Source organism: Xiphophorus couchianus, chromosome 11 (assembly GCF_001444195.1).
Source record: "Xiphophorus couchianus chromosome 11, X_couchianus-1.0, whole genome shotgun sequence".
In the NCBI taxonomy this organism is placed as follows: domain Eukaryota; kingdom Metazoa; phylum Chordata; class Actinopteri; order Cyprinodontiformes; family Poeciliidae; genus Xiphophorus; species Xiphophorus couchianus.
This window is the reverse complement of record NC_040238.1, coordinates 5215176-5240509: the sequence shown is the minus strand read 5'-3', so window position 1 is coordinate 5240509 and position 25334 is coordinate 5215176. Positions and strand designations below refer to the sequence as shown.

Here is a 25334-nt window from a genome sequence, read left to right as displayed (position 1 = left end):
GAGTGAGGAGTTAGCTGCTAGCTGCTAGCTGCTAGCTGTTAGCTGTGGTTCTGCATCACAAACATAAAACCCTCCACTTTACAAAAAATATTTAAAAATGTTTATTGCTATCACAATTAATCTCAGTTCTTATCACAATATAATCTGTTCCTTGGTAACTTCTAATAATTGACTATGATTTGAATATTAATTATTTTTAGGAATCAGTCAGTTATGGCAATAAAATGGTCATTTTAATCATAAAATTATATTCATGTCTTAAAAAATGATTAGATTTTTTGATTGCATGTCATAACCATAACCCTAAATATTTTAATGCAGAATAATATGATCCATATGAAAGAGGATTAAGACTGTTGAAAAAAATTTTAATCTTTGAATTAAAATTTTTTTCACAGAATTAAAAAAATCACTTAAACATTGCTTTTCCTCCTCCACAACTCAAACATATACGAGGAGATTAGAGCCACAGATTTTATATTCATATTTATATTCATATTTTATACTGTATTTTATTTTATTCTGGAGTAACCTCACAACATTGGAACCTCAAAACATTGTCCTGAGCCGTATGCAACGAAATTTCGTTCTGTATTCACCCTGTGCATTGAAAATGACAATAAAGTCAGTCTAAGTCTAAGTAAGATGAAATAGTCTATTCAAATTCAATAATATATCAATAATCCTTTATTGAGCCTAACGGAAATTAGATGTTGTTATAACTCATGTTAATACAAATACTTTAAAAAGAGTTATTAGAGACAGTGATAGTTGTTGACAGGAAATAGAAAAATACAATGAAATAAAATAAAAAAATGATTTAAAGAAAACAACAATTAAAAAATATAATTTTTAATAAATAAATAAATTCAGACTTTAATTCTGAGATTAATGTCAGAAGTCCTGTTCTAAGTGGCCCTCATTCGGGTTAAATTGAAATCTTCTCCTCCTCCCAGATGTCAGTTTAAAATGCGGCGTGAAGCATCTTGTTGTTTAACCGGATTTTCCATCTTTGAAGATGACAGACTCTGACGTAGTACGTGACGTCGCTACGCCTCCTTCCTATCTCCTCCCATTGTGCGGCTGACAGGCTCTTTCTCGCCTTGCACTGGAACACACAGAGGTATGTTCTGTATCTTCCCGTAAAACGAAACCCAGCTAGGTTCGTGTGCATTTCACATGAGTGGGTCGAGTCTCACCAAGAATTGCAGAGCTGCGTTTGTCTCCTCATGTATTTATATTAATATAAAACTGACGCGGGAAACATTAGAAGTCGACAGGCCCGTCCTTGTTATGTAGCTACCATCTGCTGCTAGTTTGTGATGCGGTCATTTGAATGGAGAACTTATCTGCAGTTGTGCAGATTGTTTGTAATTTAAAAAGTTGAGCTCTTTCACTAATTGACCCTCTCGGTGCTCGTCGTGCTCTCTGTTTTACACTTAGGATTTTAACTGTCCAACCGGAGACCCTTTTACCATCTAACCACCTTGACTGTGAGCTAATGCTAACCAGTTAGCCGGCGAGGGCATGAGGATGTTCGCGTGATAACCTTTTTGTCCCCGTCAGGCTCCTTACTGGGCTCTCACAGAAGATACTGGACTTTTTATGTCAGAATAAGTCTCACAATGAGCTTTCATTTCTGTTATCCTGAAGTTAAAATAAAAAGCGATGCTGAATTACAAAGATGTAGAAGCTAAGGTGGTTGGTAAAGTTTATTAATAGACCTCTGTGATATTATGTATCATTTAGCCCATATTTACCTTATAAATCTCACATCCCACACATAAACCTATGACCTAGTGGTTCGTGCTTTGCAATCTCTAACATTTCATCCTATTTGAAGGGTTATTGTAGGAGCTTTATGGTGTATTTTTATGAAACTATAAAATACTCGCTGCAAACTAGAAAAGTTAGAATTTCAGCAGATTTAAAGCCTTGATGCAATTAGCATGACATAAAGTCAGACTATAGTTATATATTACATATATTAATATCTATGTGTGATTTACTGCTGCAATTTACTACCACTAAACAGTTTTATTTCTCGCTAATTGAGCTGCATGGAATACTAAGTTTCCGTTGCATTTTTTGTTGTTGAATTATAAAATGTTGGTTGTAATATTTTACTAAAATCTTGTGCTTTCCCACTACTGTGCAGTTGCTGTTTCTGTCAAATGGGCAGATAAGTCATTATATAAATGCTTGAATCTTAAAAATTACTTAAAATCTTTTCCATTTATTGTTCTGATTCACAAAGAATTGCCAATAAAAATGTTCAAAAAGTGTTTAAAGGTTGACTGCATTCCATAGAGGCCATTTTCTAATTTATTTGAAACATTTGGAGTTTAGTTAGCTCATTTTTTACTCAGTTCATTATTATTTATTGGTTGTCAATTATTAGTGTTAATGTGCACTGATCAGATTTTGCACTGATTTGCCATTTTGAATGTATTTTCTTAGTTTTGATGTTTTTCTTCCCCAGCAGCACCAGTTTAACGTAGCATCGTAATAAAAACAACCTGGTCTGGAAAACTAGTTTCCCTTTTTATTCAACATTTGTTCAAATTGACTTTCTTATCTTCTGTCAATAAACGTTGCACGTTCTCAACAGACTCTAGCGCTTTGCTAACTGTTGCTCCATTTAAAAATGGTTCCTGTGTCATTCTTATGATGAAACGTCTTGCAGAACCAAGTGTTGGTGAAAGCCCGGGACAAAGAGTCGCTCACAGACGCGATAGCAGAGCGTTTCCAAAGAGACGGCTTTGTTCTCCGGCTGGAAACATGAGCTTTGTTTGGGGAAATTCAGTTCTGGTCAAACCAGAGGAGTCCAAACTTTTTACACCAAAATCCTTTGGTGTAAAAATGAGCTTTTTACCCCCAATTAAAAACACAAAAATATTATTATTGTGAATTTTTTATCCTTTAAAGTAAATTAAACAAGTAATATTTTAAGTATTGTTTAATTTTAAAGTAAATTAAACAAGTCATATTTTAATAAAAAAAAACATTAATATGAGGTTTGCCTTAACGTTTTGCAACAATTATTTTCTATTTTTGTTGGTTTTTATTTCACTTCCAGCAACAAAAATAAGAATTTTCTTTTAAAGCTTTTATTGTGTTTATCCAAATATAATGGAGGGGTGTGTTTCTGGGTAAAATAAAATGAAAGAAAAATAAAAGCAACAAAATAAAGACACCTTTATGTTGTAGTGGTTCCATGTTCCCAAGAATCAGATTTGTACCATTATTGAACTGCAGTCAGGGGCCACAAATGGCCCCCGGGCCGCACTTTGGACACCGCTGCGTAAACCGGACAGTCGATTTGTCTTTACGGTCGCTTTAAGCGTTCATGTCGTCTGGAAATTATTTAAAAATATAAAAGCTAGCAGCCTGGTGCAGCTAACATGGCGTCTTGTTCTTGAAACTTAGTGCTCCGTTTCAGATTTATGTTTCTCACAGGTGTAATAAAGAGCGTGATCACATAGAAACTATTTTTATTTGTTGTTTTCAGACAATGGCTGTACCTCCCACCTACGCTGACCTTGGAAAATCAGCCAGGGATGTTTTTACAAAAGGATACGGTAAGCAGACAACCTATTTAATTAAGAACAGGTAGCAATTGGTTTTTAACATTGTTGTAGCCATTTATGTTGAATTTAAATCGATCAATTTAGTTTAATTTGGGCAGTTAGAATATATTTAAGTAAGTGTGGAGCCAAACTTAGACCAGAGGTGCCCAAAGTTGGTCCTCGAGCTCCGGCATCCTGCATGCTTTAGTTCCTCCCTGGTGGTAGAAACAACCTTTTCAGCAAGTCAGTGATCTTCTTAGGCCTCTAAGGATCCATCATAGGATCCAGGGCCGTTAAACCAGGGAGAAACTAAAACATGCAGGATGCCGGGCCTCAGGGACCCACTTTGGGCTCCACTGTTTTAGACGCTCCCATTATTTTAGCGGTGGGCATCTTTTGTTTGTCAAATCTCCGGTGTGACAACCGGAGATTTTATAAAATTATTTTTGAACTTATTACATCTGATTAAGTAAACTTTCATTTTTCATTTTCTAAGTTGTAACAGATTTTTAGTTAATGTGTTGTCCATATTTTTGATGGAAATAAACAACATATGTTGTTTCAAACAAGTTGAAACTGCATTTTAAAACCAATGAGAGCGAGGAGCCAGGGCTTAGTGCTGTCAATCATCCTTGTGTACTCTCTGCTAAATGTCCTAATGGCAGAGAAACAACTTACTGTGACAGAAACAATGTTTATCTGAATATTGGTGGCTATGCTAACTAGCCTAGCATTTACTACAGGCTCAGTTGTTGTGAACCAGCTCAGGGGAAGAGTGATTGGAAGCGCTAAGACCCTCCTCTTTGCTCTGATTGGTTGTTTCTGACTGAGCGTTGTACTTCTGCTGTTGGGTTTGGGCGAAACCAGAGCAATTAGTGACGGTTTGTGGCAGTTTTAACAGATTTTTTAAAGTGTTTCCATGGTTACAGCGATGCATGACCCACAGTGTAAACTGGAGAGTTTTTCAGTTACTGAAAAATAAATGCTCAATTATCAGTGGCGTATATGTACATATATGTACTTTTCCCATTATTATCTTTTATTTTATTATTCTTAATCAAATACCAACTTCCCACCTCCATAAAGAAACCCTCTGCAAATCTTTTAACATAAAACGGAGTTAGTTTGTGTTTCAGTCTTTATAAAGAAACTAATTTTCACCTAAAATATTAACTTCATTGTTTCATCATAGACACTGCTTTGATGATTTATTTTTTGTTTTAGGCTTCGGCCTCATTAAACTGGATTTGAAGACAAAGTCTGATAATGGACTGGTAAGTTTTCACTGCTGACTGGAGTTATTTTTCTTTTGTCATAATTTATTTACCAACAACTGATGGCAGAAATAGAAAGAGATTCTCCTATCGGCGTCAGTTTCCCTTTTCTCTGGTCACTGTCATTTTTAAACCTTCAGTAAGCAACAAAAACTGGACTAATTCCCTCGTTTGTTTGTAAAACGTGGCGATATTCAAAACATTCATCAAATAGTGATTAAACATTTCATAAAAAGTTACATTTTTAACAGCAGCAAATATGTAAAATTAAAAATATTGACCAATATAAAAGAGAAATTTGCTTAGTGCCTTCTTGCATCTTGATAAAATCCAAACTGTTATAGTTTTATAACTTAGGAGAATTTATATTTTACATATCAAAACATCAGTAATTTAATTTCAGCCATATTTTACAGAAATGTGGTCAGAAATCAGAGCGCTTTGAACATTTTGTGACAGTTTTCTGCTCATCCTGCGTTGGAGCAATCTGGTGTTGTGGGTTTAAATAAATCATTGAAATTGCTGCCGGAGCGTCGCTAGCGTTAGCGGCTAATAGGCTAATTACTGTGCAAACCAACAATTTATATCAATGGAGAAATCCTCCAGCCGCTGACACCTCCATTTTTATTTACATTTGGTGAAGGAAGTTGCGCTCATTGTCTTCTTCAGAGGTTTTTATGTCGTTGCCTTCAGTAGTTCTTGGTGCAGCGCCCCCACAGGCCAGGAGGAGAACATGTTTTTCAATTAGTGCAGTGAAAAAACGAACTGTTATAGTTTTATAACTTAGGAGAATTTATATTTTACATATCAAAACATCAGTAATTTAATTTCAGCCATATTTTATAGAAATGTGGCCATATTTTATAGCAGCAGCTGAAAATGTAACAAATGTTGCAATTTTGGTTTCCAATTGACTGTCAGTTTTAATAATAGTTTTTTTTTTTTTTTTTACTAATGTACGGTTATTTTTGGACGTCTATTTTGTTGTGTGGTTGCCTGTTCTGTGTAACTGAGTGACGTCTTTTGCTTTCAGGAGTTCACCAGCACATGCTCCGGCAACACGGAGACCAGCAAAGTTGCCGGGTCGTTGGAGACCAAATACAAGTGGGCGGAGCGCGGCCTGACCTTCACGGAGAAGTGGAACACCGACAACACTCTGGGGACCGAGATCACCGTGGAGGACCAGGTGACCGCCAGGGGAAAATTACAAATGTTTTTAAGAAAGCAAAGATCTGAGCAAGACTGTTGGGAAAATATTCAATATGCATGTTTAAAATTCTTCCCAAGCAGTTAGAAAATGTTGTTTTTGTGTTGGAAATGAATCCTGTGCTCTGTTTTAACATGATTCTCTCTTTTTTTTTCCACAGTTAATTAAAGGGCTGAAGCTTACGTTTGATTCCTCCTTCTCTCCAAACACTGGGTAATGACAGCGGCTTCACCCTGCCGCTCTCTGGCAGCTTTGTTATTAAATATAAACTTTTAGCTCTTGATTCTTACATATAATGACTAGAGTTCAGCAGTAACTACAGTTACAGATGGATTTACTTGAGTAATTTTTGGAAAAAAATTACTTTTAGGAGTATTTTATTTTTTACTGAAGTAATTTCCTGGACGGTATAAGTATAGTAGTGATACTCTTACTGGAGTGTATGTTTTAAATCTCTCCTCTGATATTCACAACAACGATTCGTTTTTTTCCTCACCAAACATCCGGCCAGCAAGAAAGGCGGGAAGGTTAAGACGGCCTACAAGTGCGACCACGTCAACCTGGGCTGCGACGTCAACTACGACATCAACGGCACGGCCATTCACGGCACCGCAGTGGTGGGGTTCGAGGGCTGGCTCGCTGGATACCAGACGACCTTCGAGGCCGGCCGGAACAAGGTCACTCAGAGCAACTTTGCTGTGGGATACAAGACCGATGAGTTCCAGCTCCATACGAATGTGTAAGAACTATAAACACTCAGCAGCTTTTATTGGTTTAGTTTGTAAAGACCAAAAAAAACCTTTTGCACATAATATCATAAAACATACATTGACAGTCCCCATAAACACTGGACAAAGTCATAGAAATACAACAACGTAAACATGTTGCATCATGACGTTGAATGCACAAGATCCCACCAAAACTGCTCGCTAATAAGTCGTCAAGTTATCAACATAGCGAGCTACATCCTCAATGTAGTGATATGTAAAATAAAATGGACGCAGAGCTTTGCTACTAATGGTCAACATTATGACAGCTAGGTGACAAGATCAGGAAAAAGTTTTATTAAAAAAAAAGCAAGTGAGAGGGAAGTAGCTCAGTTATGCTAGCTTGACTATGACAAACGTAACCTGGATGTGCTGCAGAATTTTGTGTTTTGGTTCAGTTAAGCCAGTGGTTCTAAACCTTTTTTGAGGTACCGAACCCATCAGTTTCATATGCACATTCACCGAACCCTTCTTTAGTGATAAATAAATTTATTTTTTTTTCCAAATTCAACACATAGATATGAACTCACAGCAAGTTACAGTGTTACTTTATTCTGGCCCCCAAAACTATTTTGGCCCCATAAGAGAATTTCAGCCCCCCAAATATTTTTTGTTACAATTTTACTAATTTAAAAATAAATTTGGATTTTTTCAAAGAATGACAAATTTTTTAATAACTTAATTTTTTTTAATTTTAAATTTAGTTTATTTTTTGTCATTTTGAATCCACAAAATACTTTTTTGGGGCCAGAATAAAGTTTTGCACAAATGACATACCTGCAAATCAGTGAGACTCCTGCTGTTGTTTTTGGGAGACCAGTTCAGAGAGGCGTGGCTTCAGAGAGGCGTGGCTTCACCTTGGCAGGTGCATCTTCAGAGCAAAGTCTGTTCATTTTCTTCTTTTTTTTGCTCGACATATTTAGTATGAATTAAAAATATTAAGAAAGAAACCACGCGACGTACAACTACGACAGCCGCTGATACTGCGTGCATTAAATTCCCCGCTGCACTGATTGGCCGAGCAATGTAACATGATCCTCTGCAGCCAGTGATGGCCAAGCGGGGCGGGGCATCACGACTTTACACAGGTGTGTCTTTACCTCCGCGGCAGAGGCTCCGCCGAACCCCTGAGACCGACTCACCGAACCCCTGGGGTTCGACCGAACCCAAGTTAAGAACCACTGAGTTAAGCAAAATAAAAAAAAGCGACCTAAACACAAACTGATCAGTAGAGCAGAAGTTTAAAGGTTTTCTGTTTAAAGGCCTGCAATAAATCAATCAATCAATCAGTTAAAATGGACTCAATAATCTCCATTTGCTTGATTTATAGTTTTTCTCTTTTCTACCTATTGACCAAAAACTAGATGATAAAACTCTTCAATCTACCATTTTGGTTTCAATTGTCCCTTTTCTTAAGGATAATTTTGTTTCCAGGGACTCCATAATTTATCTGATTTGTTTCTTTTGTTTTTTATTTATTTTGGATATTTAAAATGTTCCAGTTCCAGTGTTACAGTAAATGTTTATTAGAATGTGTTCTTGCATCATAATGACATTATTACCACTTTATTTCTGGAAAAATGTCTCAGAACGACAATATATAACGTCTGGGACAATCGTGAGTTTTTTTGTTTTTAAACTTTGTATTCTATCAAATTATGCTTCATTTTTCTTCCTATTCAGTTTTCTGTAAGTTGGATAGTTTAGTTTTCTATAAGTTGGATCTTTTTATGGCCAGGTAATTTATTATATAAGTCAGAGGAGGTGATGGTGAGCGTGAGGGACGAGGTTTGTTCCTGCTGTTTCACCTGGTAAATCCTCTCTGAAGGTCAGACAAACGTTACTAGCTCCTAGGATTTAAAGTAACCTGCTGGTTCTTTACAGCAACGATGGCACCGAGTTTGGCGGGTCGATCTACCAGAAGGTGAACAACAAGCTGGAGACGGCCGTCAACTTGGCCTGGACTGCAGGAAACAGCAACACCCGCTTTGGCATCGCCGCCAAGTACCAGATCGATTCTGACGCATCTTTCTCCGTGAGTTTCATCTATTTGTTTATTTCAAAAATGTTTTTAAAAACAAGAAGACAAATAATCAGTAGTACAAAATAATAACTAGCTTACCACTGCTTCTCTGTAGTGGTAAACACTTATTTACTCCTTCCCCTTATCTCAATTATCAGAAATTTGTGATTAAAACCAGGTTATGGTATTCAAATTCAAAAATACATTATTAATCCAAAATTAAATATTATTATATTATTGCTATATCATTTATTATAGGTAATAAATTGATATTTGTATGCCTGTTAAAGATACTTTGCTGAAGAACCAACAAATAAATTATATAAACAAAGTCATTACAAACTGGCTCCTATAACAAGATAAGAAAATCTACAGACCCATAAAAAAGTAACTATAATAATTAATAACGTCATAATATTTATCGAATCCTTGCCACTGTACACCATTTAAATTCTCCATAAACTGTTATATAAAACAAATAAAATAAAAAAATCTAATGATAATAATAGTGAAATAATAATAACCTACTTTCAATTAGCAATTATAGGAGTTATTTTACTGTAAACCAGAGGTGTCCAAACTTTTTGCTGTAAGGGCCGAAATCATTAAGTAGAAAAGACTTCAGGGTCAGAAAATATTTTGTTTTCCAGCCACTTTGTGTCATTTTATAGCACAATCCAGAAATTATTTTACCTTCAGTTGTTATAGAAATGCTACATCTGTCAAACATGACTTGAAGGGTCTCTGTCTCTTTAAGAAGCTCCTACTCTGACACTCGGCCTTCAGGAAGTTGTCACAACATGAACACCTTTACAACAAACTTCTTCTGCCTTTTTTTAATTTGATCTGCTCAATAATAAACTAAAAGTGTAACATTTGATTTAAATCAACAAAATAGTCTGATTTTTGTGAATCATGGTTGATGCAAAACATGAAAAGGTTTCATCTTTTATAATCAGACAAGTAAAACTTTTAGGGATTGATTGTTTTTTTATTTGAACTGTAGATAATTTCAGTTTGAGCAAAAGTCAAAGTTCGTGGATGAAAGCAGAAATATTGAGAAATAGTTCAGCTGCAGCAACTTGTGAAGCAGATTTACTCCTTTCTAGAGGGGGCCGCACAAAATCCTCCAGAGGGCCGTGAATGGCCCCTGGGCCGCACTTTGGACATCCCTTCCTTAAAACCACAGGTTGTGTTGTTGTGAATCATCATGAACAAGCGGCCATGTTGTTTAACTGCAGTGCCTCGGGCGTGTTCCTGCCTGGGAAAAGAGCTGCAGGTCGGCAGACGATCACAAACCCAAACAGGAAGTCTGCATACAACAGAAAGATCTCAGCTAATTCAGGCCCGTCTATCACATTAGTCCTAAGTCCCACTTGTACCAGAGCCAATTAGTGCGGCTGGTTGTTTGTGTCGTTATTTAGGCCCATTTCTATTTGAAGTGACTCGGCTTCAGTTGAACATTTTGACTCTCAGCCCATTTCTGCAAGACAGATTTGAACTGTTCCTGGCATTTTTATTGTTTAATTAAATTATGACTAAAAAAATAGTTTCTAAACGGTTACATTTGTTTAATATGTTTATTCCTTTAACTCTGGGGTCTGTTTTTTAGTGTTTGATTTCTGAACATTTGATCTGTGTTTTTCTGACAGGCGAAGGTGAACAACTCCAGTCTTATTGGACTGGGCTACACTCAGAATATTAAGCCAGGTGAGTTCAGTCTGCAGGTGATTTAAAGGGTTTATTTTATCTTCTTTTTTTACTCATTTTCCTAATCGATTAAGTTTATTGGTCATATTCATGTCTAGGTTCTTAGTCTAGAACCTAGACATGAAAAAGCTAAAGGGAAAGAAAGACTGAATTTATCTAATTATTTAGCAGAAACATGCCTGAGAAATGCTCCAATTCTGACCAGCATTATTACGCTGGGTTATCACCAGATTCCTTAATTAGGGAGCTTTATACAGTAAAATGTAGCAACAGTGAATGGAAGGAGCTGAAAGTCTAACAGTTATTTACTCCTGAGGGTTTAACTTCTCTACAGTAAAGCAGCTGTGAAAACAGTTTTCTCCCAAATTATTTTGTATTGTATTAAAATGTCACTTAGTGGTAAAGTTCTGCATGTGGTGGGCAGAAGGGAAGTCTTTCATTTGGTTCAGACACGGGAAAAATAAGTTCCTGTTTATATAATTATTTAGCAGACACAAACATGAGAAATGCTCCAATTCTGACCAGCATTTTTTAAGCTGGAGTATCACCAGATTCCTTACAAGTTAGCATTAGTTTGCTATTCTTGTTACCGTCTTTTAAGTAAAAAAGTTGCCAAGTATCCCTGCAGTACGTTGTTTTGTTACCTTCATGAATGCCGTCCGTCTTTACGGTGTTTGTGAATATTTAGGAATATTTAGTGGCTTGCTCCATTGTTTACCAAAACACATCACACATTATTTTAATGTTTCTGCTACAAAAATCTTAAATTTTATCCTAAAAAAATTATTATTTCATCAATTTTCAACAATTGGTTATCGCTTTGTCATTTGAAAGGTGTAGATTTGGTTTTATTGTGGTCAGTCACAGTCTAATATCATATACATTTAAAGTCTCCATATACTGTATGTACCATCATTATACAGTCCTAAAATTACAACAGCAGTAAAGGCCAAACTGCTCTGCAGCAGTGAAAAACTTTTAGATTAAATTTTTGATAGTTTTCTACCTATTAAAGTAAGATTATGATCCATAGATCACATTGCATTTTTAGAATTTGTTCTTTTCTATTTTAATATTAAATCAGTAAATGTTTGGAGAATTCAGCTGTGTGTGTTTGAGCCACGTGAAATTTAGTTTTTACTTTTATCAAAATAATCAATAATTCCATTATTGTTACATTTTTAAGTATCTCAATCTGGTCTAGAAATATTGAGTATTTTAATATTTACTAATGATTTCTGCTTAGTAATAATATTTAATATTTAAACATGTTCAGATGTCTGAACCTTTTATTTCCTGTTTTTCATCTGGATAGTTGAAGTTTCTGGAGGATATTCTTGCAGTGCAGTAAAAATGAACGTTTAAATGTTTATTTCTGCAGGTGTGAAGTTGTCACTTTCTGCCCTCCTGGATGGTAAAAACATCAACACGGGCGGCCACAAGCTCGGTGTGGGTCTGGAGTTCCAGGCATAGACGGAAAAGACTTCAGCCTTCCTCTTTTCCCCACGCAATTAATTCCTCACCCAAAAAAATCTTAAACCCTCTGAGTAGTCCAGCCCCTTCTCTCCCCTTGAAATGTTACAGGTGGAAGTAAGTGAAGGTGAAACAAATCCAATTTTAAAGGACCATATTTATGTTCAAAAGCCCAGTTTAGAACAAAGCTGTGAGAACCGAATGCTTCAGTACATCAAGTCAGTTTCGTGCTTTTGTTACTTTTAATCAATTGAAAAAGGGAAAAGCCCCACAACACAATTAGCATGCAATTCTATTGTTACTGCTCCAGGTGGCGCTGTTACTTAGCTGTAGAAAGCACTTCTCACTCAGAAGACATGGTGGTCATGAAACGTTTCCTTCAAACATTTCCGCACTGAGAGTTCCTGTCTGTCTTTGGTGAATTAAACTGCGCGAGGGGTTAGCTCTGAGCGACACTACGTCCCACCGCGTACATTATTCTGTGTTTTTGTCTCACCTGTCTTTTGTGTCTGTGCTTCTGGTGTTTTTTTGGTTACATATAGCAACAGAGAATACTATTTTATTGAGGGTGTTGCCTAGATTTAGATCCGCTCGAAGTCTTAAGAAGGCAAAGACGTGTCGGCCCTCGCAGGTAAACTGTCAAACACGTAACTGATGAAGAGTTTGTGCTTCTGGATGGAGGACGAAATGAAAGGATTAGAAACACTCCAAGGAATGGTTTTGTCTTCCACAACGGATTATTGGATTGATGGTTATTGTACTTGACAGTTTTGTCATTTCCTGGCCTAAATAAAGAACACCTTGAACCAATTTCTTCTCTCTTTTTGTTTCTAATTTGATAACCTTGGTACAAATAAAGAACCTTAGACCTGTTTGTCATAACTCCAAAGCTGGGTAGTTACTAGTTACATTTGCTTGAGTAACTTTTTTTGAAAAGAAATGTACTTTTAGGAGTATTTTTACTGCGCTGTAATTTTTTCTTCATTAGGAAGTATCTCTACTCTTACTGGAATAAGATTTCTGGATTTTCTATCCACTGGATGAAAATCAAACATGTTTTAACCAAAATGTATGCAATCATATAATTCACTATTCTTTTTTTCAAAGGTTGGACGCTTCCTACAAATAATGTAAAACCCTAAAAACAAATTTTCACTATTCCACTTCATCTACAACAACTTCCTAACAATGCATTTCTCAAAGTTTCCTACTTTGTCTCAGTTAAGTTAAAGAAAAAATACTCTCCATACAACATAAAATGTGAACAGTTTGTTCTAACAAAACCCAGAACAATCCACGTTAATATAACAAAGCATTCCTGTCGCTGAAACAGCCTTAACCTGTTTGAGTGAGCAAAGATCACCTGGGAGTGTCTGCAAACAGGAATTGATTAAGTCTTTTATGCCTGCAGGGTTGAGTTTACTGCCAAGTTCTTTCAGACGTTCTGCAGGATTTTATGGATTCACTTCCTGCCTTAATGTAGAAGGGTTTGATGACGAGCCCTCCGTGTTTAGATGGAGGGAAAATGTCTAACCTCTAAGTTAGAACCATTATAAGACTCGTATTGCATTACCACTGCTCTGACTGAGGCGTATTTTACTCATAGCTTCCCCTGTTTAGCATAAATGGCTCCTCTTTAGGTGTAAGTAGGTTTTCTGATCTTCAGTGATTGAAACTAATTGAAGAAATGTCAGATTAAGGAACAACAAAAAAATCAAACAAAAAGAGGGTGAGCCTCATAACCGTCAGTCGGCAAGTAGCCTGGGTAGGACTGATGCAATACTGGTGAGGGAGGAGCTATCCTCTTGAATGGAAGGTAAATGTAGCATTTCTTGGTAGCTGGGAATAATGTTACACTTTAATTAAACTCCATTTGTAATATGGAAGGCAAGCAGTGAATCTTGTATGTATTCCTGTTGATTTTCCCACAAACTCCACCCACCGCGGCGCACCTCTCTGCTCCCCGGCTAAAGAATGATGCGCGGCTATGCGCAGAGAAACGCCCCACCCATCGTGATATCAGGCCACCGTAAAGCCCGCCCCCTTTCAGTCACTCATCAACATGGCGGCGCACAGAAATTCGACGCAAAGCTGGAGAAATATTTACGTCTTTTGTTTGTTTATTTCCCTCCAGCTGTGGTTCAACGTCTGCCTTGCGGCTCCAGCTAACAGTACATCAGGTACGGCGCCGGCGTGTTTTCATGTGCTGTGAGAATATCTGTAGTAGCAGGAGGCTAGCTGCTGTGGCTAATTAGCATGTAACGTTAGCAACCACTGGCGTTAGTTTGGACTGTGACAGTCTTGTTTTGAATAGGCAACTGCAAAACTGTTGGTTGAATTTTTGTTTTTCTCTGACTAATGTGCCATGTAACGATAGGTCGTAGCATAAAGGGTTTTTTTGTGGTTTAAACCAAATCGAAATACCTTAGCTAACGTTGCTAATATGTAAAACCGAAAATATCCGAGCGTGATGTTCAGCTTTACCCAGAAGTACCACAAAATGTAGCTTTACTCCTGTAAAAATAGCACTATTTCAACATATTTTACTTAGGTAAAGGTAAAAAGTTGTACTATCTGATCAAAACATCTGATTTAATATTTTGCTATTAACTAACAACTAATTAACTAAAATATATGTCATGTGCAAATTTTGGTATTTTAAGAACTAAATGACATGTTTACAAATAATTTGATTACAAAAACAAATTTTAAGCAGAACAAATCAGTTTTATTCATCATAAGACTAACATGGTAATATGTATGTAGTGTATGTTTGAATGGAGTAAACTACATGGTGAGTACGTATTATATCTTAATCTACAAACACAACATGATCAAAAACAGAAAATAACATTAGAACAACAAAGCTTGTGTAAAAACAGGAAGTGTTACTTTAATAAACTGTTAAAAGGACAGTGTAATAAAACAACAAAAAAGTTACTCAAGTGAACATGAGCAGTTAAAACGTTATTTTGAAATATTCCTCACAAGATTAAATGAGCAAAACATCCTTACTGCTAATAATAAAAGTAAATAATGCAGAAAAGGAGCAGAAAGATGTTTATTTGGTTACATATTTGTTCTAGTCAGTCATCCCTTTACTTCCTGGTTTTTGTGCATATGTGGGTTTTTAAAGCCACAAGAGCATTATTATTATTAAAGCATTATAATTTTATCTTCCTCTGAAAAGTTTCTGGAATTTCAGATATTTAAAGTGTCAGTTTCATGTAAGGTCAACATTTTAGAGTTTTACATCATGTTCCAATGTTATTCCCTCATGAAGATGTACCTGGAGTGTTGCCTTGATTATTTCATGCATGTTTGACAAATCCTTTAATCTCCATGGCAACCATTCAGCAGAGCAAAACGCCTGGGTGGACGTAGCCCCGCCTTCGAGGCGCAGCTCCTCCCTCACTCAGTGGAGCAGCAGCTTGAAGGTTTTCTGTTTAAAGGCCTGCAGCAATAAATTAATCACATGATGAATTGAAACAAACTCAATAATTTCCATTTGCATGATTTATCGTTTTTTACCAAAAACTGGATGAAAAGTCTTCAGTCTGGTGTTTTTTTCTTTGCTAACCGTCTGTTAAAGAATAATTTTGTTTACAGAGACTTTATAATTAATTTATTTGTTGTTTTGTTTATTTATTTTGGATATTTAAAATGTCTTCCAGTTGCAGTGCTAAATGTTCCTTAGAATTTAAAGTTTATTGGTCCATGAGGATGAGTTCTTGGATTATTATGCCGTTATATTATTATAACTATTATTGAAAAATGGTCTCAAAACAACAATATTATTGTTTATCTCTGTAACTTTTAGGGTTAGGGTTAGTTTGTCGTCCAGCAACATTTGTTTTTGTGACGGATGCAGTTTTGGCTTTTATTTCAGTTTTATTTTTAATAAAATGAAAATGTTTGATTTGTTAGCATTTGAACTGTAAGCTTAGCGCCGTTATGTGAGGAATTTACAGGATTTATTAAGTTTCAGGTTTTTGCTTTGCAACATTTTCAGATTCTACTTTCATTTAACCTTTTTTACATAATTAATGTAAATGTTTGACTTTCTATGAGAGTTTAAGGAGACTTGTCTATATCCTGAATGTCTCTCATGTTTTACTCAGAGAAACTAAACAAGTGGCTCCTGTTTAGGGATGATTTATGCTGGCGAAGGCCCCTGACTTTGAATAGGCCCTTTCTTCTCTCGGGGGCGTCTTATTGCATACTTAAAGTCGTCAGTGTTCGCCTCCGGTCCGAAGCAACGCCTCATTTTTCCTGAGCAGGAAATAACGGCAACACTTGTTTAGTTCATGTTGTCACTGAGATGAATTTAAAAACGCCTTTAAATTTGGTTTATCGTTACAGGCTGCAGTTTGCTGGAAATTTAAGCTTTTGCAAAAATAAAAATAAAAAAATTATAAGTGTGAATGATTTGTTTGAACAGGAGGCAAGATAAAATTAATAACTACAGACATTGGTGTTCAAATTCTTTGAGACAGATACTCTTTGGCCACAAAATATGATTTAAAATTTAAAAAAATGAACAAATGGTCTTGTTGGAAAGAGATGTTTGTTTAATAATGGATACAAAATATTTAAAAAATGTTCTGCAAATTATTTTGGGCTTGATTGAACGGATCAAAGATGTAAAAATCAGGTTTGGTTCGGTGATGTCTGAACGTTCAGGTGTGCCGAAGTTGTAGGAAAAATATCAGAGTATGAATACTTCTGCAAGCAATGTACAGATTTATTTATATAAATAACACAACGCACCTGTTTTACCTGTCTGACTTGATTTCCTTTTTAGGAAAATGCAGTTGGTTCATTTTTAAACGTGGTGCATTTGGGCCAGAATGGGATGTTTTCACAATAATCAATTAATCACATTATAAATTACAATGATTCTATTTGTTGAAGAGAAGTCTTATTTAGAGACTTCATCGGGTTTAGTTGTGTGTATTTTTATTTCCGCTTTGTTTTGGGTTTCATGTTTCATTTTGGGTATTTAAAATATTTTCCAGTTTCAGTGTTCAGTTTTCTTTACAAAATTAAAGTTTATAATTTAAAAAGCAATCTATATTATCAATATATTAAAATGTTGCCAAAATGACAACAATTTTGTGTATCACAAGAACTTATTGGTTTGAAATGGCATTTTCTGCATTTTTTTTCCTCATGTCTTTGTGAGGAACAACATGTTTTATTTAAAGCTTCATATAAATTATCACAGACATGCCAGTAAGAGGATTTTATTTTTCTGTTTTTACTGCAATATATAACAATATCTATAGATAGACACGTGATCAATATCAATAGATAATACGTACATCTGATAGAATATTCACTGAACTCTGATCCAGAACCGCATGGCATTCTGGGAGATGTAGGCAGAGGAAAGGCTTTAGCTGCTCAACCTCTCAAAGCTAGGTATGCTGGGTTAGTGGAATCAGCTAACCCACTTGTTCTTTGGTTACCTAGCAACTCACTCACTCTTTGGTTGCCTAGCAACAACCTGTTGAGTAACTTGCACTGCAGCAGTTTAAAGTTTCTCCATCGTGCCTCCTAAGTGCTTTAAAATAAAAAACAACGGAGAGAAAACTGAATAAAACAGGAAACGTCACACCACCAGTTTGGCAGTATTTCAGATATTTACAACAAAAAAACTAATCAGTAATTCTCTATGTCGACAATCATGGATATCAATATACATACATATTTTTTGTTATTTCTCTCCTTCAGAGTTGCAGACTACTCAGGGAATAGACCCACGACCTAATTTGAACGTCTCGACTGTGGCAGCAGCTTGGACGAAGGCGACTACAGACGCAGAGAAACGGAGTACACCAAGTCCAAAGCTCGCACCAGCAACTGCTGCCGCCCCCAAACCGACGTCTGCCAAGGCCGAAGATGTCAACAAGATGACCCGTCAAGTAGAACCCACCCAGAGCAAGAAAGGCGCTATTGTCACGCTCCCTCCACCTGCAGACAAAGAAACTACGAAAGAAACTACGAAAGAGAACGCAGTGAAGGTGACTTCTCCTGCTCCCACCGCCAACATCAAGGTGACCCAGCCAACAGGTGAGCCCGACGTCCAGGGCACCTCCACAGAGGAAAGCGTCGATCCACAGCTGGGTACGGAGAAGCAAGCAGAAATTTCACCCTCCAAACCTGTTGAAGAATACGATTATGAAAAAGACTTTGAAGTTTCTCCCTATGAGGGGAGAAAGGAAGATAAAGGGCAGCCGGTTAATGTGCTGGAGGAAGTCGACAGCTTCAGCTCAGAGGAACAGGATTCCCACTTCTTCTTCCACCTGGTCATCCTGGCCTTCCTGGTGGCCGTCATCTACATCACCTATCACAACAAGAGGAAGGTGAGGCTGGGACGTTTAGTGGTAATCAGTCGAGTTTGGATGAACAGTAACTCTGTGCGGTTTCCCTGGGGTGTGTGGAGAATCGATGTTTTCGTTTCTGTTTATCTCAAACGTCTGTGTTTCATCAGCCTGGCAGCCACCAGGCTTTCCTTTCCCCCCACCAGGCTGAGCGTTTTGTTTTAAAAACGGTTTTCTATGCAGGTTTTTTATTTGTCAATAGTTGAAGCATTGAACTGGGTTCACACCCTATTTACAAATTATGATGCTTGTGCACCTCAGGATTTTTGTAACTTTTAGCATTTATTAGCATAAAACTGTTGAGACGGTAGCGGACTGCGCTAGCGCCGCTACCACTGGGCTTAGCAGGTTTTCTGGGGGAAACTCTGTCCATGACATGTTTACAAAATACGAACCGCTTCCTGCTGCTAAAGCTGCTCGCTAACGATGGCTAGCTTTGGTTTTAGCTGTTGTCAACATAAAGAGCCAAATTCTGACTTTTCTCCCTCCTAAATATTTTTTCTGCTTTTTTTGTTTTTGTTTTTTCATTTACCCTAATCCTCTTTCGTTCTGGGTTTTTAGCCTTGATTTTAAGGAAATCAGTGTTTCGTCAGTTTTGCAGTTTGGAGCATAGAAGTTGAAGGTTGATGCAACTTATTGCTCACCTCGAATTTAAAGTAAAAATCAGGGTTGATTCGTCTGTTTGTCCTCCTGTCAACCAGACAATAGTTTCAGTTGACCAAACAAATCGATGTTCATCAGTCTGATCCCTTTAATTTCTCTCATTTCTCTCCCTCTGTTTCTGTTTCTCAGATCTTCCTGCTGGTTCAGAGCCGCCGTTGGAAGGAGGGTTTGTGTTCCCGTAACAACGTGGAATATCGGCGCCTGGACCAGAACGTCAACGAAGCCATGCCGTCCCTCAAGATGACCAAAGATTATATTTTTTGATTGAGGCTCTTATAAACAGAAATCCAGCTGCTTATCTGATCACTCGCATAAAGTAGAGAGGCTTTGCTTTTTTTCAAAAATCATCTTTTACTTTGCAACAGCGGAAATAATTTGATATTTGTTAGAGTAGAATTGGACAGATTGTTGCCTTTTCTTTGACATTTTTTTATTTTAATGTTTTCTTCATTAAAAAAAAAAAAGATATATATATTACATCTTTGCATCTTTGTGTAATTTTTTTCGTTAAAGATCAAAGATAGTTGAACAAATAAGGTGATGTAACGTTTAGATTCCTAATTACTGTATTTCCACCTATAAATGTCGAATTCTCTCAGCATTCAAACCGAGCTGGACACTGGCACGTAAAGCACTTTGTGTCATGCATATAAAAAGCATTAACTAAGCAGAGCAGCCATGTAAAATACAGAAATAAAATAAATTAACACCTGTGTGTAAACTGACCTACCTTAATTGTTGGTAAATGAAGGAAATATTAGCCACCAGACTCTTAATGTTTTTAGTTCTGAACAGATCATTTTAAAACATCCAGGGACGGTTAAATGTTTAGGGTTTTTATTGGATCTAAATATAATAAATATTATTTGCACTTTTAAATAGTTTCAGAAAATGCACAGTGCCCTCCTGTATTACACAACTTTGGTTTATGGATGTGAATAAAACGGTAGTGTGTTTTTAAGGATAGCATTTGATCAGGGGAGGAATAATCTCGTGTGTTTAAGCCATTTAAGAACGGGTTGAATATTTATAGGAATCTTTTATTGCCAGGCATCTGTGTTGGTCTCGATATCTTTGTTTTAATTACCGGGTTCCTAAAGATTTTGCTGTGCAGATGTTTTGTGGCCTCCTGCTTTATGGCTTCAGTGAAGTCTGTCAAATCATCGGCAAATGATGAAAAGCAACTGCAGCCTCCCATTTTACTCCCACTTACCAGGAAAATGTGCAGCAAGTAAAGGATTTAGTTTTTCAGGGTATTTCTCCTCTATCTGTTGCCATTTCATGCCTTTTTGTTGAAATGCCGTGAAACACCATGGCCTTTTAGACATGTCCAGGTAGTTAGAATATGGGGTATGCTCTTATGATCTACTGCTACTGCAATCAACAATCGTTTTCTCAATAAAGCACAAATTATATAAATGTTACGTTTTGTGTTTTTCTTGTGGTGCAGGGTTAGTGTCTTCAGTAAGATGGCTGCCGAGTTTCCATTACAAATGGCTGCAAATATTTCTTCTTCTTGTTTTTTTTTTTATGGCGGTTGGCAAACAACTTTTAGGTGCATTACCGCCACCTTCTAAGCTGCAAATATTTCTCTATTTTCTGCTAAAGTTGGAAAAACTATTTCGCAAAATGTGGTTCCCGGAAGTCTGAACCGGAAGTGATCCGCGCCATGTTAGCTTAGCTGAACCATAGACATGAACAAAATGTCAGGATCGAAACATGTCGGATGACGTTTGCTGCTGTGACACAGTTCACTAATGAGTGAACATGCAGCGAGCAGAACACGGAGGAGGCTAACAGGCAATGTTCACATGGATTTGAAAAGGACGTAAGAACTGTTCATGTGAACAACAAGGTTCATGTGAACAACAAGGTTCTGACCGGCAGAGTGAGTACATGTAGAAACAAACACTAGGCTACATGTCCGTCTTAGGAGAGGTCCCAAGATGGCGGAGTGAGAGCTGTTGTTTTTGCAGGCTCTAGTATACAGTTATTGTTTAGCCTAGATTTAATCCAAATTTTGTGCTTTAGCCCCTGTTTTAAAACATCGTAGGTTTTTTTATTCTTAGTTTAACAACTTTTTGAAACCATTTCAGCCTTCTTATTCATTTTTGCCGTCTGGGAATTTATCTACGGAGGTCAGCATGTCAGACTACAACCGGTCGGCTCTCCAAGAGGCTTGAGACGAAGATATTATTGAAGACATTGAGTTGGTCGGGGCCACGTCTGATCCTTCTGGTAAAGAACAGAAGGTGAACTGGGATCACACACCTATTAAAAACAAAAGCAAGAAGAAAATGAAGCTACAAGAGTCTGAATGTAACGAGGACACAGCGAACGCCATCCTCCGTGCGATAGGAGAACTTAACACAAAGATGGACAATCAGACTGAAATTTTAAAAAGCATTGACAAACGCATAGAAGCTAATCCTGTCGCCATTGAGGTAAATAAGAAAGGCATATCAGAGCTCCAAGCTACGGTTAACCTTCTCAAAAAAGAAAACGCAGCGCTGAGGATCCTGTGAAGACCAGGCTCGTTACAAGAGACGCTGGACCCTGAGGGTGACCGGACTGGACCGGACCAGACTGCCCGAGAAAGACGACGAGGACGTACGGGAATCCATCATCGGGATCCTCACTAGGATCATTCCTGTCTCCGTGGATCGGCTGCGAGATACAGTCGACACCGTTCACAGATTGGGGAAAAAAGCTGGAGCCGCTTCGGCCAACAACCGACCCAGAGCCTCATCATTCAGTTCGGGATGCGAACCCTGCGGGATGAGGTCTGGAGGAAATCCAAAGAGGCTAAAGGTTGTAAAGAAATGCACATCAGCTCCAAGGAGGACTTTTCTAAGGAGGACAGGCTCCCAGGGCCAAACTGTGGCCCCTGGTTCAGGGAGCAGAGAGAGGCAAACAGCAGACCTGAAGGAAGGTTTCGCCCTGATCGATAATCGAAGAGTGGACCCTGACTAATTACACCGCCATGTTCCTTTACTCCCACTGGTACGGTATATTATGTCTGTATTTGTTTAAAGGGCTATTGCACTATTTCATATAGCTGTTATTGGCTGTTCTCTCATTCCTGCTCATCGGTCCTGAGTTTAGTTTTTGCACAACTACTGTGTTTATTTCATGTTATCTTTACTTTCACTTAATACTAGGGGTTTAAAAAATATTGTCAAACGTAAGGCTACTTTTCTTTATTGCAAGGAGCAAAAGGCTAATTGTTTTTTTCTGCAGGAAACTCACTCATCAAGTGAGGAGGCCAAATTCTGGAAACTTCAATGGGGTGATCAAATTAATTTTAGTCATGGTTCGTCGCATTCAGCTGGGTTATGATTATGTTTTATAAATTCCCAGGTTCTTTGTTGGAGCATATCAGTGAATCAAATGGCCACTGGGTAACTGTAATAGTGGAGATTGATGGAAATAAGATCATTTTGGTGTGTGTATATGGATATAATAATAAAGCGATGAATAGTATATTTTTTACTGACCTCGGAGTGAAGATAAAATAATGGAAAATAAAATATTCCACTGATCAGGTTATCTTAGGAGGAGATTTTAATGTAACTCCAGATGGATCGATTGATCGCCTGCCCTCTAGGGGGCAGCACCATATTTATGATGGTATTTTTGTAAATTTAATCTCTACTACAAATTTGACAGACTGCTGGAGAATTAGAAATCCTAATATCAGACAATACTCCTGGTTCAACCCTTCTGGAAACGGCCAGAGCTCTGGGCTGGATTACTGGTTAATCCCTCATAATCTGGTCAATAATATTTCAAGTTGTGAAATCTCAGCAGCTCCTCTAACAGATCATTGTTCAGTTACCTTGTTTCTCTTTCTGAATAAATCTAAACCACCTTCAAACATAGCTTGGAAGTTTAATAGTAATCGGCTGAATAACAAAACTTTCTGTCCAGAGGTCCTGAACCTCATTGAAGATATTTCAGTAATAGATCTGTCGCCCTTAAATAAGTGGGAGTGGTTTAAATTTAATGTTAGGACAACAGCAATAAAGGCAGGCAAAAGTGCTTCAAAGCTCAGGAGACAGAAACAATCCCAAATTAATAATTCTCTATGTTCAAAATCAGTTTTGACGTCTGAAGATCTGAGTCAGCCTGATGCTTTAAATCTCAACTAGATGATGTTTTTCTAGATAAAGTAAGGGGGGCTTTCATTGGCTCCAGGGCTCGATGGATTGAAGATGGTGAAAAGAAATCTTCATATTTTTTTAATCTTGAGAAGCAGAGACAGTCCAAAAAGAAGATTCAGAAACTAATTATTAATGGCAGCATCACTGAAGACCTGGATTTAATACATGAGACATTTTTATAGTGATCTTTACTGTTCTAAGTATTCAGAATCCAATTGCCAGTATTTTTTTGATGAAATTCAGGAATCTGTTGAAACAATTAATCTTGATTTTAAAGACCTCATGGAAGATGAATTAAGAATCGAAGAGCTGGACGTAGCAATACAACAAATGGCAAAGAGTAAATCTCCAGGCCTCGATGGGTTAACCACTGAATTTTATACTTTCTTTTGGAAAGATTTACCAAAACTATTATTGAGGCCCTGCTGGATGCATTTCAAACAATAATCTCTCTCCCACCATGAAACGAGGTCTGATTACTCTGATCCCCAAAACAAAGATCCTTTATCACTAGACAAGTGGAGACCCATCACTCTGTTATGTACAGATTATAAAAGTTTAGCTCTTGTTTATGCCAATCGCTTAAACAGTGGATTAGGAACAATTATTAATGAATGCCAATCAGCGTTTTTAAAAGAAAGAAATATCCATCATCACACTAGACTGATTTTTGATATGATTGATTATCGTAGCTTTATTGATAGTGACAGTTTTATTTTATTCCTGGATTTCTTTAAGGCATTTGACTCACTGGAACACTGCTTTATAATAAAAACACTAAAATATTTTGGCTTTGGGGAAAAATTTTGTAACATAATTAGTTTATTGTATACTGACATAAGTAGCTCAGTTTCCCTGGGAACGAGTTTGACCCCTAGTTTCTCTGTGTGAAGAGGAATCAGGCAGGGCTGCCCAATTTCACCTAAATTATTTATATTAACAACTCAAATGCTTACCTTACTAATTATGAACAATTCTAATTTGCACAGTATCAAAATTTTTGATAAGGAATTCAAGATAAGTCAATTTGCGGATGATACAACAATTTTTCTAAGAGATAAAACTATGGTAGACATTGCTCTAAAATCTATTTTAATCTGGTTTGTCTCTCAATATTGATAAATGTGAACTTCTGCCGATCCAGTCCAGCTCTGAGAGTCTGCTGCTTCCATTACAGTTAAGTCTGAAGTTAAATATCTGGGAATACTGATTTCAAAAAATACTATTAGAAGAGAGGAGGAAAACATTGGAAGATGCTTGGATGGCATGAAGAGATTCTTGAGTCTTTGGTTCACTAGAGATCTGACTGGTTCTGGACCAACTCTTCTGTCCAAAGCTGAAGGAGTGTCCAAGTTAATTTATCCATGCCATTCTGCTTTTATCTCTGACAAGAATATTAAGAAAGCTAATTCAATAATCTTTCAATTTATCTGGAGGAACAAAACTCACTATTTAAGACGATCTCATCGTATTAAAGATTATGATAAAGGAGGAATTAGAGCCTTGGAGTTTATGTTCATTTAGAATAAATTGGCTGAAAAACTATTTGTCTCATTCCAACTCAGTGTGGTTTCATATCCCTAAATCTATATTTAATAAACTCGGTGGCTTGGATTTCTTGCTTAAATGTGATTTTGAATTAACCAAGATTAATATTGCACTGTCTAATTTTCACAAGCAAGTTTTACATTTTTGGAAAATGATATTTACCCACAATTTTACCCCACATGGATCCATTGTGTGGAATAACAGATCAATATTAATAAATAGAAAATCTATTTTTAAAACTGACTGGTATGAAAAAGGTATTTTATTTGTAACTGACTTAATGGATAGTAATGGTGTTTTGTTAGATCATAGAGATTTTACCAACAAATTTGATCTGAACTGTACTTGTAATGAATATCTAAAAGTATGTAAAGCTATTCCTGTAGCTCTGATCCATCTCATCCAAAACACCTTCAGATATTCAAATGTTATTTCATCTTTACCCAAAATGAAAACTGGAGAATATAGTGTGACTGATAGAAAGTGCAATAATGTTCTGCTTGTGACTGCCTTCAAATCTAAATTATTTAATGATTACAATAATAATATCT

At 36.9% G+C, this 25334-nt stretch overlaps 2 protein-coding genes across 2 annotated transcripts; both read left to right on the top strand.

Annotated features, from left to right (window-relative positions):
- The first annotated feature begins 1005 nt into the window (after positions 1-1005).
- vdac1 (voltage-dependent anion channel 1) lies at positions 1006-12833 on the top strand. The gene is made up of 9 exons (XM_028030969.1): positions 1006-1123; positions 3512-3581; positions 4794-4843; positions 5877-6029; positions 6211-6263; positions 6562-6789; positions 8702-8852; positions 10493-10550; positions 11932-12833. The coding sequence occupies exons 2-9, from the start codon at positions 3515-3517 to the stop codon at positions 12021-12023; spliced, it is 852 nt and encodes a 283-aa protein (XP_027886770.1). The 5' UTR covers positions 1006-1123; positions 3512-3514; the 3' UTR covers positions 12024-12833.
- A 1212-nt stretch (positions 12834-14045) lies between these two features.
- Positions 14046-20496, top strand: c11h5orf15 (chromosome 11 C5orf15 homolog). The gene is made up of 3 exons (XM_028030968.1): positions 14046-14203; positions 17760-18391; positions 19202-20496. Exons 1-3 carry the CDS (start codon positions 14086-14088, stop codon positions 19334-19336), a joined length of 885 nt encoding a protein of 294 aa, XP_027886769.1. The 5' UTR covers positions 14046-14085; the 3' UTR covers positions 19337-20496.
- The last annotated feature ends 4838 nt before the right edge of the window (positions 20497-25334 follow it).